General features: G+C 46.8%; 1 protein-coding gene across 1 annotated transcript in view; it reads left to right on the top strand.

The window, feature by feature from the left end:
* LOC128755353 (cadherin-18) overlaps positions 1 to 20,032 on the top strand; it is a 120,852-nt gene that overhangs the window by 63,113 nt on the left and 37,707 nt on the right. Inside the window, exons 4-7 of the mRNA XM_053858688.1 lie at positions 2,955 to 3,074; positions 18,053 to 18,220; positions 18,334 to 18,521; positions 18,808 to 19,061. Of these exons, the coding sequence (XP_053714663.1) occupies positions 2,955 to 3,074; positions 18,053 to 18,220; positions 18,334 to 18,521; positions 18,808 to 19,061 (730 nt within the window). The remainder of the gene's footprint in view (positions 1 to 2,954; positions 3,075 to 18,052; positions 18,221 to 18,333; positions 18,522 to 18,807; positions 19,062 to 20,032) is intronic.

The raw sequence follows: 20,032 nt of genomic DNA, 5'->3' as shown, positions 1-20,032 counted from the left end.
CAACAGGAGACTGTTGGTGGGTTTTGTTGGCTGATTCACTGGAGCAGTCGGCTGCTATATAAAGTATACGAGAAGCTGGAGATCTGTTCCGTCTCGGCAGTGCAGAGCACTCGTCTCCTGTCATTTTGACTGGGGTTTGTTTCCTTGTGTCTCCAAAGGACGTGAGAGTTGAGGAACAGAGGGAGAGTCAAAGACGTCAAGAGATCTTCTGGGGATCTCTTGACCACAAAGGACGGGGAAGACTTTAGCCTGAACCCAGGGTTGGTGATAGGGAGACCGTTTTAGTGGCTTACATCTTTCATGGGAAAAAAAAAAAACCTCTTTTCCTCCTGGAGCCACGCCTCCGGAGCTGCGAAGCAGTCAATCACTCGGAAAGAGGCGGGACAAATGGCAGTTGAGTTTTCTCAACATATGTCGATTAGCCATGCAATGCAGTCCCTCCAGGAGATGGCAGTGTTGCGATCACAACTATAAACGTAATTGCAGACACGAGTTTTGTGAAGCGCTTCCACCAGTCGCTTGAGTCTCCTTTGGCCCCGCCCCTCTATACGGCATGTGCTGCATCATACTCCCTCCCTCCTTGTCACATTTGCCCACAAATGTTGCCGCCAAGGGTCGTGATTCGGATGTTAAGGATCCTGAATCCATTCCTAAACTTCCAGATTCCCATGATGGAAATGTAGAATAGACGGAAGTAAAAAGCGTCTCCCGAACACTATACGGGGCGGACGTCAACAAACATGGCTGACCTCCAGATCCATCTCTCTCCAGGCTGTTTCTGACTCTCTACATCTCAGTTCCTCCGCCCTTGTGAGGAGCTCGGGAACAAAACAACCAGCGCTCACTACACGCCATCAGCCCAGAAACATGACAGAACATCATCACAAAAAAGATGGATTTACTTTAGCATCAATTTTTATTTAGCTGGTGCATGTATTTATTGTAGTCATGAATACCTTCTCTATTTGACAAATGGGGAAGTGAACAGCTGCATTATCACCCTCGTGCATCTGTAGTGACGACAGTGCTGAGCCAAAAGTTCTTCAGGTGGACTTCTCCTCCCGCGTGGTCACCAGCTTTGGAGTGACCCAAATAACCGGATCTCAAATTCAAGCACTTGCACTCCTTTGTCAGCCAATACACAGCTTGCAACACATGCCACACACTTTTTTATTTTTTGCCGTACATATACACACAAATATCAAAAGGCTGTAAGTTGAGTGAGGTTTTTCCCCCAACTTGTCAACGAACAGCCAACTTGTGGAGGTGTCAGGGGAGCTGCTGCCCCTGCGACATGACCTTGGATGGACGGTTGTAGTTTCCGCATATCCATCAAGAGACGGACAAAGTGAGGAAGTCAAAGCCGCGAGGTGAGCGGAGACCAGGAAAGAGGAGGGTCACGTCACGTTACGGGTCGCGCGACTCGACAGCAGCACTTTACTGACTTTAGATTATACGGGGCGCAGTTTGCGTCGACTTCTTCTATCGCTCTTGGAAATCCCAGTGAATTACACAGCTGAGCTGTTGACATTTACTCTGTAGCCGTGGCGTCTGGTTCTTAACCCTCGTAAATGTGACAGACCGTTACGGCGCCGAAAGGTCACAAATGAGCGCTCACTCCACTGAAGCCATCAAACGCAATTAAAAGTTCATCAATTCCACTAATGTGTTTTCTTTGAGGGATGACCCGGGACGGTCGCCGACCTCTGCAAAGTCCGAAGCCGGCTTTTTTCGGGGGTTGACAAACACGCGTTTTCCGCCTCATTATGCCGGTTTCTCTGGAACCCATTGGGACCGGCTGGAACATCTGAGCGCGAGGTTGAAAGTGCAGGCACGAGCGTTCATCCTGAAACATATCGGCGCCACGCTGCAGCCACGCGGGCGATGACAATGCTCTCCGCGTGTAATTATTACAGGTTAATGAGGCCTGTAATGTCATTTGAGCATCACTTGGAGTGTTAAATTTAACCTCGCGCCGAGTTCATGACAGTCGCCGTTCATAATGGACCCCACTTTCCGACTCATTTGTCTTCTTTATGGATGAAACAAGCGCAAGAAAACAAAGACGCGGCTAATTATATGTTCCTGTTGAAGAGGCTGAAGATTAAAAATTGAATTGTTGGATTTAAAGGCTTCCCACGTGCGTGATGACTCAGCGTTTTGTTCACAAAGTCTCTGCAAACTTCCGTGTTGTGCTGATTTATTGGTTATTTAGGTAATAGCTCTTAGCAGGAAACAGAAATGAACACATTGTTACTTTCACCAGATGAAGTTTGTTTTGTGGCCCTGCAGAAACTTTCACGGATTAGAGGAGCTAGCCAGCTCTTATTAGCATCTTTTATGAGCAGTGCTGTCTCTTTAAAAACCAGGTTGACTTCGGAGTGAGTCGCGATCACCGGGTGTGTGGTGTTTCTGAGAGTCAGAGGGACACGAGTTTGACTCCTTTACAGTCCAAACTGTTGACTAAACTCATGGATTGAGGAGTTGGGAGTGCGAGTCCCAGCAAATCCAGGAATCTGGCTCAGTACCCGTGTCGGGAACTGGTTCACTCCACACTGAGGATACACAGTCATTCTTCTCGGCCGTTGGATTCTAAACATTTTTGCAAATGTAAAAACATTATTTTGTTGTGTAAAACTGCTTTGAGTGGTTGGGCTGTGACTGAGGGGTTGCCGGTTCAATCCCAGCTCCTGTTTGTGCCCCTGAGGAGCAGGTTTGTCGCAGATCTCCTCAGTGTGATTCACCCTTTTCAGCTCATGAATGGATGAGTGACGGGCAGATGAGACAGTGAGTGTCCTCACACCATAAAACCATAAAACACTGTTGTTGAAATCACAGATCAAGACCTGTTCCTGTACGTTCTTTTTCTCACCGGTGATGAACAATTTCACCGCTGGAGAAGAAGGTGAGTCATTACGGAACATTCCGTGGGTTAATCTGGGCTTCTGTTTCAGGGACGTCGGTTTTGCAAGTGACAGCGACGGACGCCGACGACCCGACGTACGGCAACAGCGCCAGGATCGTCTACAGCATTCTGCAAGGACAGCCATATTTCTCTGTGGACCCCAAAACCGGTGAGTCCTCGAGCAGCCTCGCTTCACTCCCGACAAGGACTTGCTCTCCAGATCTGGCATCCAAGGACAATCCTAATCTCTATTTGAAGTAACTTTTTGGCCCACTGTGAAGTAATACAGTGTAAAACTCTCCACTTTATATCGGCGTCTGCATCATGAACAAACCATCGACCACAGAAATGAGCTGAACAAGTACAAAATTAGGATGTGATGTCATCATCGGCAAAGCAGTAGATGAAAGAGCATACAGAATCGCTCTTGAAGATGTGCTGTGCTGAGGCGTGTGTGCGACCAAATGTCTGGATTATGTGGTCAGTGTGAGCGCGTGGTTGGACGAGCTGTGCGTCGCCATGACACCGTTCACTGCCCCATCTGTGCTGCGGCAACAAAGGCAGGAGGTCGGTCAGATGGAGAGCTGGGAATCTACTTTGAGATGAGGGTGGAGAATTGAGGGGCAGCTGGAGAAAACTGGCTGCAATGCAGAGCTGTGATCGTCCTCTGGGTCGTGGGTTTCAACTCAATGGTTTAACCTGGGTAACAGAAATCACAAATAACATCCAACGGTTGACAAGGAGATGGAGGTTCGTACCTCAAGATCAGGAGTGAAATTGTGGCTTCTTTGAAAACAGATATTCAAGCGGGTGAGATAGAAATAAGGGAGAAACAGGAAGTGTTAGCAAAATAAAAGCACGGGGAAATTTCACTTTTGTTGTTGTGTGCTCGATCCAGTTTAAAGAGGCCAGAGAGAGAAAGCAACTTAGAACTGTGTTGTCTATTAAAATTGGTTCCAAAGGAAAGAACTGAACACTAGAGACTTTTTGAGAGAAAATCTGAATTTCTCAAAAGCAAAATTGACCAGACGCTGCTGGTGACTGAGCCAAATCTGAGTTTGCATTCGTCGAGTCCTTTAAATGATTAAAACCGGAATGACAAAACATGTCTCCTCCAAAAACGACTGTGTCCGTTTCCCCTCATTAAACGTGCTAAACGTCTCTCCACCCCTGGAACGTGACGACGGAAAATCCACAGCAGCCATCAGCGCTTGATGAGGGTTATTTAAATTGGCATCAGAAACCATAAAAGCCATTGGCTCTAATTCATCACTGGGAAGAAAACAGCGGCCGAACCTGATCATCGCGTTTATGGACCCCAATAAAAACTAGAAAGCATCGCCGTAAAATTAAATCACCGCATCTCATGTGGCGTGGATTTAATATCGAGGCCCGACCAGCGTCGTAAAGCCAGAATGGCCACGGTGGAGGCATCAAGCAGAAGACAGAAGGCCGTGTGTGTCGTGACTTCACAGCACAACATTCGACTGGCTGAGTTTACACACTGGTGAAAACCAGACAGAGCTGATGTGATCTGGTGCAGGTACCGAATCTGTCCAACATGATAATGCTGTCACATCCTGCAGGTGTGATAGGTTTTTTTCAAATGTTTTATTGCGCCAGAGAAAATTAAAATGAAGGATCTGATGGCACTTTCTACCACATGCGTAACATTTATATATAAAATCCGATGTTTGTCATTGGGTTGTTTGCGACACATATTTTATTCATTTGCTGGGGAAAAATGTGCTTCCATGAAGGGGTTTTCACCTTTACGGTCCTACCACTTCCGGGTTTGCTGAAGCGCTCGTCGTGATTGGCTGACATCAACTGTATGGTTTTTATTTGATATCGCACCAAAGGACAATTTTTTGCAATCCCCCGTTCATTCAACCAATCCCGACTCACGATGACAAATTGTGAAAAACATCATATTTTACAGACATAAATGTTACGCATGTGAAAGTGCCAACGAATCCTTCATTTCAATTTTCTCTGTATCATGAAAACATTTGAAAAACACAAATATATACAATGCTACCTCGGAATTTGAACGTCTCGGAATTCAAACAAAAATTTCTAGATTTTTTTTCTTCGGATTTCAAACAAAAATCCAGGACTGTAACGCCCCTGAAAAAAGCCAGAAAAAAACATAACGTACACGGACCGATCAGCTGACCCACGACCCGCTTTGTTATTGTGTATAACGCAGCCTCTGTATGCAGACGTGTCCCGTTAGCTCCATTTACTGACTGTTTTTTCTTCATATTGAGGTGTAAAACCTTTCCTGTCTCCACACTGGACCGTGGTAGAGTGTCACAGGGGAGGTGCTGGAGCGCTCACTCCAGGGTTTGATGTCCTGTTGTGGGCTGGAGCTGGGACAGGGATGAGGCCAGTCTGGGACAGAGCGTGACTTGGTTTATGACTTTGTCACAGCCAAACTGCACAGAAGCGCACATTCAGAGCTGGACACGCACCGGGCACCTCTTCCCTTCTGGAGAGACGTCACTCACTCGGCAACCCCTCCCACATGCAGCGGCCACACACATAGAGGAACAGCCACCTGCAGCAGACACTCGACATTCACTCCTACAAAAGCCTGTTTTAAGGCTTGGAACGCATTATTGCTTTTTCCATTCATTGTCATGGGAAAAATCGATTCAGATTTCAAACAATTCGCTTCTCGAACGGCCGTCTGGAACGGATTGTGGTCGAGAACCGAGGTACCACTGTATATATATATATCTATATATATCTCTCTCTATATATATATATATATATAGATAGATAGATATATAAGGCAGAACTCGTCTCGCTGATCTCTCTAAACTTCTTTACTCGAGGTAGCGACAGAAGGAGGGAAACAGAAACAAAGAAGTCGATCAAAAGAGGGGTTTATTTTGCTTAAGCCTCGCTTCCTTTGTGTTGAAGTGCATCTGCAGTTACCAGCGTCTGCGAGAGCCGCCGCCGCCGCCGCACATCAACACCCGCAACATTTGTATGGATTGATGCTGGGTTGTTTGGAAGGACTACTGAGGCCGTGCTGCCCATGTTAAACACGAGCTACCGAGCGAACAACACAAGCCGAGTGTTTTTGACTCCCTCCTCCGGGGAGCCGGCGGTGGGGGATTGATGGAGCCATTTTGCTTTGGTGTGTCGAAGCAGACGTGATGAAAGTGTCTGAATAATGACTAGAATTCCCGCTAATGCGATGTATTTCGGGATATGAACAGCTGTTCGTCAAACCGCGCCACACACTCCCGCGTTTGCTCTCAGGTTTTCAACTTTGGAAATCAGAGGAGGGCAGCAGCAGGAAGTGGAGGCAGTATTGGTGTTTTCATTTCTGGAATGTTAATAAAAGAGAGAAGCCGCTGCTCGTCCGTGTCAGGAGGTGGCTCACGTGTCTCGGAGGGATGCCTCATAATTAAAGTCTTCCAGGACGCCATGGTTTTTTTTTGTCCTGTCCTGCTGTTTTACATACATATGAGCTGCTGCACGTCAACATGATGTGGAATCCATTAACTCCACACGCATCTCTCTCTTACATAAGGGTCATTTCAATACATAACTCTGATGCCTCCGTTCATGATGGACGTGCCGGAGTTTCCGGAGCGTACGGCTCAAAGTTGCACGCTAAACTATTCCTCCCCCACACATGCATTTATTCAAGTCGGGTGTTGTTTGTGCCACTGGCTATCGCCGCTTAAATTAGGATGAGGAAGTGGAGCGGTCAGCGGAGGAATGCGCCGGCGCTGGGAGCCGCCCATGCGTGCGGTCTGGAATATGCTAACGCCAAGGAGCCGCCGTGTTGTTGCCCTGCTGCGGCATCCACTCGACGGGTCTGTCAAAATATGGTGGGAGATGTGCAGAGGTCCAGCGTCAGGAGAACAAGGTGACATGGCATGACTGTCACTGCCCGGCTGCTAAACAACAAACTTGAGGCTGCGAACTTCATATTCTTGATGAACGTGTCCAGGGGCGAGGAGGCAATTTCACAGAATAAAAGAGGGTCATTCTGGAACATGCTGCCATTTCCATTTAATTTCCTTCAAATCGAGCCTCAGTTCACGTCGCAGAGTCACAGTTATCTTCCACTGAAATAGAGCAGCTCATGTTTGGAGACAACGTCAGGATGGCCAGACTCGTGGAGCGTGTTGGACGAAGAAAGCCCCTGGCTGAAGAAGGAGAGGGAGACAACCACTGAGGTCCAAGGCTGAGACAAAGGAGAAGATGGCAGTGACTCGACGGTGACTTGATGGTCCAGGCTGTGGCAACCCCTGAAGAAGAAGACTCAATCAGCTTCACATCAGTTCCAACACACCCAACACGTCCATGTAGCTCAGCGCCGTGACCTTGCAATGCATTATGGCTGGAGCTCTCTGTGTTTACCTCTGAGATTCCATGAGACTTTTGTTATTTAGCGGCCATGGCATTGACCATCGTGCGTTTCGCCACCTGAGTCAGTCAGAGGGAGGTCAATTTGATGAATGTGAAACAATGAATCTCGATGTCCATGAAATTCTTTCTAATGGCACCAGTTTGTACAGTTGAGTATGTGGCGTTTCTGTGATGCAAATGAAACCAGGCTCATTGTTTGAGACTGTAAGTCACAGTCGGTGCTTTATAGAGCCAGTGCTGAGGCACAGGCACGAAGGGAAATTCACTCAATATAATTACGGGGTTTGGCCTGGGAGTCAAACAGAGCTATTAGCTCTCAGCTCCAGATTAATTCCCTGCCCTCTACAGTGACAATGGAGCGATGCAATCTCCAGCCGTGGTGCAGAGATCTTCTGGATTCTTCAGTGGCATCCCATCGCAGTCGATCCTCCACCGTCACCTTCTTCCTGCTACAGTCACATCTTCATCACGACCCTCATTGTCTTCCTCTTCTTCCTCACCAACTTCCCTGATCCAACTATATCACTCCTCTCTATTTCTGTCCCACCAAACTGTGTCTCCAAGCTTCTCCATATGTCCTTCTGATGCCTCATCTCCCCTTCAATACTGTGTCATGAAACCTCATCTACCTTTCAATACTGTGTCATGAAGCCTCATCTACCCTTCAATATTGAGTCATGAAACCTCATCTACCCTTCAATATTGAGTCATGAAGCCTCATCTACCCTTCAATACTGTGTCATGAAACCTCATCTACCCTTCAGCACTGTGTCATGAAACCTCATCTACCCTTCAATACTGTGTCATGAAGCCTCATCTACCCTTCAATACTGTGTCATGAAGCCTCATCTACCCTTCAATACTGTGTCATGAAACCTCATCTACCCTTCAATACTGAGTCATGAAGCCTCATCTACCCTTCAATACTGTGTCATGAAACCTCATCTACCCTTCAATATTGAGTCATGAAGCCTCATCTACCCTTCAATACTGTGTCATGAAACCTCATCTACCCTTCAGCACTGTGTCATGAAACCTCATCTACCCTTCAATACTGTGTCATGAAGCCTCATCTACCCTTCAATACTGTGTCATGAAGCCTCATCTACCCTTCAATACTGAGTCATGAAGCCTCATCTACCCTTCAATACTGTGTCATGAAACCTCATCTACCCTTCAATACTGAGTCGTGAAACCTCATCTACCCTTCAATACTGTGTCATGAAACCTCATCTACCCTTCAATACTGAGTCATGAAGCCTCATCTAGCCATTGCTAGTAAGCTCAGGCTGAAATTGAGCTCACAACCTAAAACTCCCTCCTTGTTTCGAGGGTAAAAAAACAAATCTGTATTTGTTATTGATTTGAGAGAGGCGTCGTGAGCCCAACATTGACCTTCATAGATCACCTGGACAGTAAACGTGAGTACAAGACGGCGTTGCCTGGTAACATATCAGCAGGTTTGACGATGTCATTTCAGAAGACTCCTGAGGCACTTAAGCCGTCATTAGAGGCAGATTCCGGCCCGTTCACTCGTGTCTAACAAACATCCAGACAGAGGAAGATGTATCGATCGCTCCATCCCAAATAAGAGCGTCACACTCCATGAGATAACTAATTAACTCCGACTGGTATTTCGCCGTCTGCTTATCTGGGCTATAAATACGGCGCAATCATGGGTGCGAAATTGTAATTGATGTGTGTGTCATGACGGCGGGGAACAGGGAGAGATTTAAGGATTAGACTGACTCCACTGGAGTCATGAATGCGCGGCGTGCAGACGTGAGCAGCAGCGATGGCAGCGATCATGACGGCGGGAGAGAAAACAAAATCAGGCGCACCGTCTCCTTCCTTGAATCGTCTCCTGGCATTTCCCTCACTGTCCTTGTGTGTGGACGAGTCAGCTGTAATAGCACATGGCATTTAAAAAGTACCGTCGTCATGGCGACGTGAGGAGTTATCACACCTGTCAATCCCAGCTCGCGTCCACACACTTCACTTTGCAGAGGGATTTTTATAGATCCTCCTGCTTCACACCGGTCCTCGAACATATTGCTGAGTGAAATATGAGAGTCATATATTTTACTTATTACTATTCATATTATTTTCATTTTTTGAGGGGATCACAATTTCTTTTTATTCATTATATCAAATGCAGGGTCTATGTTAGGTTTTATTTATTTATTTATTTTAGCAGATCCATTAACCCCAAATCTTTTAGTCACCGTGTAATATGATGGGAAGTATTTCAGAAAATAAAAATGAATGATTCAAAAAAAGATCATGTTTAAGGGAGATGACGTTAAAAATGAAAAATAAAGTAGTAAAACAATTTTGAAAGTAATAATAATCACAATAATAATTATCATTTTAAAATGTCACCCTGAAGGAAATACATTGAAAATGTAAAAAAAATGTGGAAACATTAATTGAAAACATTTTTTTGAGACAAATAACCCTAAACCATTTTTTAAATTTAGAACAGATAGCAAAATAAGTAATGAAATGAAAATACGATATTAAAATCCGCTCAGCAGTAAGAATGAAAATTTAGCAATATAAAAACACGCCATCGTCGAAGCCGTCTTTTCGCTCTTCTATTAAAAGCTGTTCCTCCGCTGCCTGATATTGTTGCGCTCATTGTTGAACCATTTCTGGCATGTCATTGTTTGCCGCCTCAGATTTGTTTCCCCATTGCAACAAGCATAAAAATATACTGCTAACTCCGCGCTATGATGAATGAAATGAGTTTATATATTTACTGCGGAGCATCGATCTGATTGTTGGCGAGGCCTAAACCGCTCTGCAGTTTGAATGAGAGCGATGTCGGCGTCGGCGGCAGGCTGCAGCGGCATTCATCCTTTTTATTGTTCGCTCGTAACTCCTGTCGTGTCCGTCACTCCCGAGCATCTTTCACTTCCTGCTGCGACACCAAGGTTGTTTCCTCTCAAGTGCTGAAGCGCCAGCTCCCCTGCAGACACACACACACACACGCACGCACGTGGAGCGACCGGGGAGAAACAGGAGATTAGTGGGATTAGGAAAAGGTAAAGTAAATTGGGACGCATATCATGAACGAATTGAATGTGGGTGATCCAGACTTTTTGTTTTATATATATAGAGAGAGAGACATATAAGGGCTAAGTGGCGGGTCCAGGTGGAAGCTCCCGCTCGTCCATCGTCCACCGCTCCTCGGTGGCGTCAAGGTTGTCCCTCTCAGATTGTAATCCATGGCAGCCTCTGCTCTTGTCGTCTGTCTGATCTACGACGGAACACTGCAGGAGTCAGCTCTGCATCTTAAGTAGGCTAATTTCTCTGCTGATGTGGGATTTGATTCTAGTTTCCAGTCCACAGATCAGCTCCCGGATTAAGTCCCTGTCAGTCACCACCGTGCCCTAATCTAACACATCGGTCTGTGTTCAACACCACTCTTTGATTCTTGCTGCCTTCCGTCTCCGGATCGCTTAGGAAAATCGCTAGCACGGTGCGAGTGCTCTGGCCAGAAAACTCTGCTTCCTGGAGATTGAAGAGTTCTCCAGTAATCTCCTCTAATCCCTTTTGTTCGCCCAGGAGATTGTCCTGCTTTAGAAGTTTCCAGCCAGACAAAGAGGTGGATCGTGCGATGCTATCAGCTCTAATAGACTGGTTGGGGTTGAGGAAAAGGCTAACCACCTCGCCGTGTCAAACGGGCTCACGCCAGTCGGCTCTTTCTCAATTACTTTCTAAATTAACTGACGGCGGCCCGTGGAGACGGCGGGGAGGAGATGGGCGCCGAGCAAATGTCCGTGAAGGTGAGAGTCGGGGAGCGCAGCTGATGGAATGGAGTCCAGATGAAATTGGGAATCAGGACAGAAACCATTGTTTGGTGTGGAACATGCGTCAGACAGTTCGGGGGCCACTTTGCCTCCATCTAGTGTCTGTAAAATGAACTACACCTGGTTGATGAAAGCACAGGTGTTGGCCCTTTTTCAAGCCCTGTGCTGTCAGGTCAGTGTGTTCACTTCATAAAAGGAGAGGATTCCGTCAGCCATCTTCGACGCCGTGTGCGACCGGCAACATGGTTTATCAATCCAGTCGGAAAGCGCTCGTCCGCTTCATTTGCCCGGGATTCATTTGAAAATTCCCGCAGAGCTGTTTTTGAAGTTCAATATTTGTTTGGCGTCTCTGAAATCTCCTCTCACTGAAAGTCCTGTGAGGAGCTTCTATGAGGAACGGCGGGTAATTGGAGACTTGAAAGGTCAGATCATCCGTCTTGTTGCAGATTTAATGGATAACGTGGACGCTAGCCAGAGTGCAAGTGTTCTGAGGACCTCGGGTGTAATAACGTCGGCGTCGTCTCAGGCCCAGGCCGCTGAGACTCGGCGAGTTGGAGATAACAAGAGATCCTGCTGAGACGTTTCAGAAGAGTTTTCTTCTCTTTTGAAAGGACCTTTCTTGGTCTCACTGAAGTGGAATCCAACTTCGCAACTGAAGACACAAAACAAAACTCAATCTTTAATGTTGCTTTTTTTTGGTCTGTCAAGTATTACGATCACGGCCAACGTGTGTGGTGTTGCTTGTCTCCACCGGGTGGCGCCCTGCCCTGCCTTCATCACGCGATTGTTTTGTGTAGAGCAGAAGGTTGGTGTTAGACAGACTAGTTTATTCATCCCCTTGAGAGGGTCCCTCAGGAATACAGCCCCACGGACACTAGGGGGAGGCAAGGAGACACTGGAACAAGATGCTGCCGGATCCACCTCTGTCAAGTCATGCAGCTCAGGCTCTCCTGGCGCTCTTGAAGAAAGTCCAGACAGAGAAAACTCCAAACAGGTGAAAGGAGAAACTTTGTCCTCTGGCTCAGCTCTTTCCCCACCACAGTCATCATGACTGAAGCTCTGCCTCCATCCTTCCCTCACTCACGATCAAGACGTGGAGGTTCATGAACCGCGAACTCATTTCTCGTGATGGACCTATGAAGCTTCATGAAACAGGGTCCTGGATTTTACCAGTCACTTGATGGCGCTCTCAGTTCAATAATCTTTTGCTTTCAACAATTAAAATCCAAATCACCTGTCGCTATTAATTGGGAGCGCCACCTGCTGGGCACTGATAATTAGGACCCTGCTTTGCGACGCCCGCCGACGACTCGGTCCTTGGAGACTCAGTAGGACGAGTTGCTTTTTACTTAACCCTCAAAAACAGATTGAATTGGATTTTCTTTTTTTTTTTCTATTTTAGTCCTGAAAGCTTCGGTTCCAACTCTGAAGTTGAAGAGCTGGAACATGGCAGCGCCGTGGTGAGGCCGGTTCTGATGAGTCATCCTCGTGTCTGCCTTCCTGCTAATTAGTTTCCCGCCAGTTTCTTTGCCTTTGCTTTCTAATTATAGCGGCGGCTTTAGCGGCCGCACTCACATGACCTGAATATCCGATATCACGTATCCCTTTCCTGCTTGTGTTGCCCCTTCGGAATGGCCGTCATTAACGCCACGCTGCGGCGACAGACGGCCACTTCTCGGCAATCGGAGCCAGATCGTATCTAAAATTCTGACCGTCTGCAGTTTTAATATTCATGAAATGTAAATGTGACTCGTTTAATTAGGCGTCAGAAGCTGCTCAGCGGAAAACTGTCAGCATATGCCACAAACAAGCACCGGGGAGAGGGACATCTATAGATAAAGGAGCGTGGAAATAACTGTCAAAGATTATTTGTCGGCTTTAACATCAGCGTGAATAAATCACGCCTCATTAGTGAGCTTTGTTTCATCCGGCTCCGTAAACACAATTAACTCAGCACCCTTTGTTTGCTTCTGACAACAAGTCGGACTTTTTCTTTACGTGATAATTTAGTCCCGTTTAATGGTGAAATGGCTGCGTGTGAAGGCAGGGACACGTTTCACACCAGTGGGATCAAAGAGCAGGTTAGGAACACGTTGGTGAAGGTGGAGGCACTTACCGACAACCAATTCCTTACACAACAATGCAGGATAAGATGCAGTGTAATTAAGATGTAATAAACAGGTTTATTACAGCCACCGTTATTGGGGGGTTGTTTTTTTCCCCCACTCAGGGCGAGAGACAAGTTACACCCCAGACAGGTCTCCAGCTCAACAAGCATTTGCACACCACTCTAATTTTGTGGGAGGAAACCCGAGTGCTCGGAGGGAACTCACACTTGCCTGCCACACGACCGTCACACGAATAGAACCAAATTGAAAACTTCCCATGACTATGACTTAGTTAACTGACTCTGGGCTGGTTTCTTTTACTGGCGATTGTCAAGCGAGATGAGTCATGCATGTTGACATATTAGGCTTCAGTCGTATCAAACATTTCCCTCCTGCGGCACCTTCTGGCGCTGTATACGAGCCCTTCACCAGCCACGTAGACAATAAACAGTGATGAAACGCCTGATATCGGAATAGACCTAGTATTCACCAAGTCATCCTCACAACACTTCACATCCAGTTGAAATGTCAACACACAAGGTGCAACGCTGACATCTGTGCCGCCGAATGAAAAAGCCTATTGGACGATGTGGGCTGGTATCGTTCAGCAATCTTCCCCACTCAGTGCCTGTTGATAGTGGTCGGGCTGATGAGGTTTCACGAACCTCTGTCCTCTTGTTTACAGGCCACTAGATGGCACTTTCTGCTTCGAGGACAAAGGGGGAAAGGTGCGGAAGCTCGCTTCACTGAAACATTGTTGTTGGTTGTCCAAAATGCAGCAATGACTAAAACACACAGCGTTCAACACATTGATGCACGAAGAATAAATGGCGCACAGTTTCATGGCCCCTTTCTTTTTTACGAGTCACACTGGCTGGATTCAACTGAAGGCCTAGTGCTTCGACATGCAGCGCTGAAGGCTGCTTTTTTCATCAGTTTAGGACGCAAAATTACACTTTCCTTGCATCAATATATTACGCCAGGGGAGTGATGATGTCTCGGGTCTTGACCCAGTATAGACTATTACAACGCTACGTTAGCAGTGTTGACTTTTGGTGAAGGGATTGTTTTTACTATGTTTTGATGTCTCTAACCCAGAAAAAGATGAAGTGGAAGTTCATCTGGGTTGCGTCAGTGGTCGGTATCCAGTTTGGTCCCGGTCCTGGTCTCGCCCTACTTGACTTCTGGTTTTGACTTTGTTGATCCAGACTACAACACTATTCACTATTGTTTGACCGACAACTTCAGAGCGCCACTTACTGAACTCTAATCTTGTTCTTGTTAGTTCAACGCAAATGTAAAAATGTTCAATGATGAAGCAGGAAACCGAAGATCGCTGCGATTGACGAAACACTCCATCAGTAACTGGCATCTCTGCTGTCCTCCATTTCAACTCTTTCACCTGCACAACCGTCCATGAAACCAGCTTCCCTCCACGTCGGGGTCCGCCTCCCACTCTTCTGATGTTTTTGCGCTCGGCGTTAGGAAGCAGCTGGGGAGACGAGAGCGGATCCAATAGGTCAACGCGGATGTTTTTGACGCAGCAGATGTAGAAAAGTCATCACAGGAACATGCCACACTTGTATTTTCTTAAAGGTTACATCAGCCGAAAAGATCCGACAAGAGGTCGATGGCGGAATCTTTAGAGAAGCAGCTTCTGTCCATCGAGAGGCTTGTTATCGGCGACCGCTCTGTCCGGAATATAATTCCCGCCATTGATCCGGCGGCAGGGTCTGAACATTCATGGAGCTCGGCAGGATTATTGTCTAGCTGATGGTTCGCGACCTCAGATCCCTCTGGTCGTAATAACTTGCTCCTTGACCCACTTTCAACCGACACTGCTGCCGACGCCGGTGGATTAGAGTCCTACTATAGAAGCCAGACGAGCAAGAGGGCTTGTGTGGACGACTGTGCTGCTGCTGGGGAACAAAGTCTGCTCTCACAAAGTCACACATTTATTCCTCAATGGTCTGGGCCATGCACACGTAAAAGAGAGTTACACACAGACGCACAATCCTTGTGTAGCATGATCACACACATCTTCAGCAGAAAGCAGAAGGAATACACTGAAGACTCATTCATTACTTACTCCATTACTCACGAAATGCACTTTCAAACCGTGTTACCAACACTGATCACATGCTTCCATACCTTCTTATCGTTGTTCACCAATATAGCCATCAGGGGGAGCAGCCCCTTGAACAACTAACTCCCAAACCAACATGGCGACTGTGGAAGAAGCATTGATCATGTAGCTCTTGCACAAAAGAGGAAACAGAGGCAGCGTTGTAGGAGGCGGTGGATGGTGAGGACGTTCAATATGTCGCCACTAGAGGACGGAGAGTTTCCACCATTGTTGTGTCTTCTTCGTGTCTCATTAGAGCTACGTATCAGGTTGTAACATCAACACTGCCCCATGTGATTTCCAGTGGTACTGCTCTGTTTGGGCCGTATACTGTGTCATGAAGCCTCATCTACCCTTCAATACTGTGTCATGAAGCCTCATCTACCCTTCAATACTGTGTCATGAAGCCTCATCTACCCTTCAATACTGTGTCATGAAACCTCATCTACCGTTCAATACTGAGTCATGAAGCCTCATCTGCCCTTCAATACTGTGTCATGAAACCTCATCTACCCTTCAATACTGTGTCGTGAAACCTCATCTACCCTTCAATACTGTGTCATGAAACCTCATCTACCCTTCAATACTGTGTCATGAAACCTCATCTACCCTTCAATACTGTGTCATGAAGCCTCATCTACCCTTCAATACTGAGTCATGAAGCCTAATCTCCCCTTCAATACTGTGTCATGAAGCCTCATCTACCCTTCAATACTGTGTCATGAAACCTCATCTACCCTTCAATACTGTGTCATGAAGCCTCATCTACCCTTCAATACTGTGGGACCATTTCACAAAGGACACACACCATTCACACCACATTTTGAGCAACTAAAATAAAAAAATTCAAAACCATTTTAAACAATATAGAAAGTATATTCATATTAATTCATATTCTATTAATAATAGCAAAGTCAGACATTTTGCCATGTTCATCAACCCAAACACATCATATGCTGATGACTAGTCGATTAATCGTTATAGTAGTCGGTGACTAATTGACTAGAAAAATAGCCATTAGTCGCAGCCCTAGTTAAAAGTGTCCTGTGGGACGAGTCGGCTCATCTTTTGTTGTTGTCTGCACTGTGACTGATAGCGCTTCAATTGTGCTTTATTTCTGAGTAATTTTGTCATATATGCAGCTGCAGATGCAAAGCATCTTCAGCGCTGCGCTATCACTCCCTCATCCTCTTCCGCCCTCCCTCCTCCCTTCGGCATCGAGGTTCCTTGTCCCTCACTTTCCATTTTCCTCAAATAGACAAAGCAACCTTGGCGTTAACCAAGTTCCTGAAGTTCCACTTTATCACGTATATTACAGCAGCAAACTTCCGCATGACCGGCCCAAACACACCTGCGTCTCTGCGAAACACAAGGACGCCGCTCGGCCGCTGATTTACCGACTTTAATAAGGGCCCTCCGACGAGTCACGACACGTGTTGGATTTAATGTGCTCCCCCAGTTCCCCCAGTCTGATGGCCGGCTGCTCCCCCGAGCCGCACAGCCTGCGGCTGCGGCTGAACTTTTGGACCCGTGAACTTGTGAACCCGGCAATAATGTGTTCCACAAGAAACTGGGAATGAGATTGTGTTCATCAGCGCCGAGACAATGTTCGGTGGCTTTTTCTTTCATTCCAATTTGTGGTACGACACAAAAGACATGAAGCACGGCTGCACCAGTTTTCGAGGGAAACATTTTTTGGAGGATGGGGAGATGGTTCTGTCCCATGACGGAATGAGTCACGCACACACACAAACACACACTGTAACTCAAGCTTAAACAACACAACTAGAATGTGTATTCAGTCACACAATGATCAGCCTGAAGCACAACCTCATTCTAACACACAACCTTCATGTTCACACAGTCTGACACGCTAACACACCCTGAGGCTCGAGCTCTAACTGTAACACACGCCTTAACCACATTGGCCAACTCACTCCTCCTGAAACACAGTAACACAAACAATAACACAATAATTGTTCTCACTTTCTTGAGCTAACTTGAAAACGCTAAGAGATTTAAACTAACACAATACGCATGATACTTATTCAACTGACACAAACTCTAGGACAATCCACACTCATGCTGTTCTAAGACACACACTTTTCCAAAGAGGAAAACAAAACAAGACTCTTGAGTCTAATGGACTTTGTCTCGAGACAGAATCTCTGATGTGTCTTGCACACAAATGGCTAATTTCTACTCCCTTTACATACAAACTTGTGTCCACCAGGGGGAGCCGCCCAGAGTCAAACGTTCATAACAACAACAACAACAATTCCAAAACCAAGATGGCGACTGTGGAAGAAGCGTTGATCCTGTAGCTCTTCCTCCACAAAAGAGGAAACGGAGGCAGCGTTGTAGGAGGCAGTGGTTGGTGAGGCTGTAAAATATATCGCCACTGGAGAACGGAGAGTTTCCACCATTGTAATATCTCCTTCATGCCTCATCAGAGCTACGCATCAGGTAGTAACAGCAACACTGCCCCCACAGTGTCCGGTGTTACTGCTCCGTTTGGTCCATTAGCTTCGAGGGAAATGTGCGGAAATACTGAGCAAATGAACGCTCTGTCCAGAGCCAGATCCATATGTGACGTTGTGCATAAAAGGGCCTCAACACAAACACACTTAAAACACTGCTTGTCCTGCGAACACGTCAGCGTCACTGGGCGTGTCTTTAAAGCCACCCTCTTCTTTCCTAGGTATCATCAGGACCGCCTTATCCGACATGGACCGGGAGGCCAGGGAGCACTACACCGTCGTAATCCAAGCCAAAGACATGGCCGGCCAGGTGGGAGGCCTCTCTGGCTCCACCACCATCAACATCACCCTGACAGACGTCAACGACAACCCCCCGAAGTTCCCGCAAAGTAAGAGACTCACGGCCCAGACTTGTTTCTCTATTTTGCAAATTTCACAAAGGTTAGCATGAGCACGCATGATCGGCCGTGTTCTAAGCATAACTTTCATCTACGACCCTCAGAAAACTACCAACTGTACGTCCCAGAATCGGCCAAAGTGGGAAAACCAGTCGGTAAGATCAAGGCCAACGACGAAGACTTGGGCGTCAACGCAGACATAAAGTACAGCATCATCAACTCAGAAGGCGCCAACATGTTCACCATATCCACCGACCGGGACACCAGAGAGGGGATCATCAGCCTCAAGAAGGTACCACAGCCTTGAGTTGGACATGGTGTCTGGTCTGGGTTTGACGGCTGGGATGAGGGTAAAGGTGGGGGACGCCTGTGCCTCAAATATTTTCCACGATTTTGCAGTAACTGGGGATTAAGACAGATGCTTTTATCGCACATAAACAAACACAACGTTACGATGTAAGACAAGCAGTCTAGACTCATTCTGGAGAACCCAACTTTAATAGACATGATGAGGTGAGACTACAAAGAAAACACTCCATGACTGTGACCGCTCATGAAGTCTTTCGTATTTCTTACAGCCCCTGAACTACGAGAGGAAGAAGACCTACACCCTTCACATCGAGGGCACAAACACTCACGTGGATCCTCGTTTTTCCTACATCGGATCTTTCAAAGACAGCGCCTCGTTGAAGATCACCGTCGGGGATGTGGACGAAGCTCCAGTCTTTTCTATGGAATATTATATCTTGGATGTATACGAGAATTCGCCGGGTGGTACGGAGGTGGGAGCGGTAACGGCCCGGGACCCGGACAGTCGGAACAGCCCGGTCAGGTGAGAACCTCTTCTCCTACCTTCAGTCAGAGCTAAAAATAGTTCTTTTGTTGGGACTGAGGTGCCATTTCTGGGCACCAGCAGAGCGGTGTTGGGGTGGATTCAGTTGGAACCCCTTTGCTTTTCTTTGCTTGGATACTCCAGGCCTCCAGGTGTAGTGTTGAGTGATGTGTAGCAAATCTGAGCCACCTGAATGAGTAGCTTCTACAGGTTGTCTAAGATGGTGCCTTTGCCATGGTGACCTGGGGACCTGGCTTCAGCTCCAACCTTCATCATTGAGCCTTCATAGCGGGTCCTTAGGAGGGACACAAATCTCTCCCTCACGCACACAAACACCATTCCGCTCTCAGGAAAACCCACTTTAGAAGAGTTAAGAAGAGGTGTGTTTATACGACGCGGTGTGTCGTCCATCCCATGATCCTTTGAGGCTTGACGAACATCTGTCGAAACATGTCAAAATATTGTGTTGGCCGAGTCACTCCATTGGCAACTGAGGTGTAAATGGACTCTGGGACAACCCTCACGCAGTCGTGGGTGTAGCGTCCGCCCTTCCTTGCTCCCTTGTTCCTTTCATGGAACACAGACCAGGAATTGGCTGTCAACTGTGGCAGAGATCCTTAACCTCTGTGTCCATCAAGCGTGTGCAGGGAAGACAAAACCTGGAGAAGGGAAGACACTTGTCATGTAGATTTCAAAGGTTCTCACTTTTCTTTTTCTTTTTTGTTTCTGTAAAGGCTCAGTTTGCTGTGAGAGTGCAATTATTATCGCAGTTTACACAGTGACTCCGACACAATGGCGCACTGATCTCACTTTTATGTTTCACAGAGTGAAATGAAGCGATTTGAAGGAGAAATCTTAATGAAAATGAACTGTGGGGATTTGAGAGAGAAGCGTCTCCTCTTCTGACCTCGCAACAGTGTTGTCTTCCTGAACTTTTATTTCAAGTCAGCATCTCTGTTTCGTTCATGTCC

The sequence above is a fragment of the Synchiropus splendidus genome, chromosome 3 (genome assembly GCF_027744825.2).
Source record: "Synchiropus splendidus isolate RoL2022-P1 chromosome 3, RoL_Sspl_1.0, whole genome shotgun sequence".
Taxonomy (NCBI): domain Eukaryota; kingdom Metazoa; phylum Chordata; class Actinopteri; order Syngnathiformes; family Callionymidae; genus Synchiropus; species Synchiropus splendidus.
Note: the sequence above shows the minus strand (reverse complement) of the source record. Positions and strands in the feature narration are given on the sequence as shown.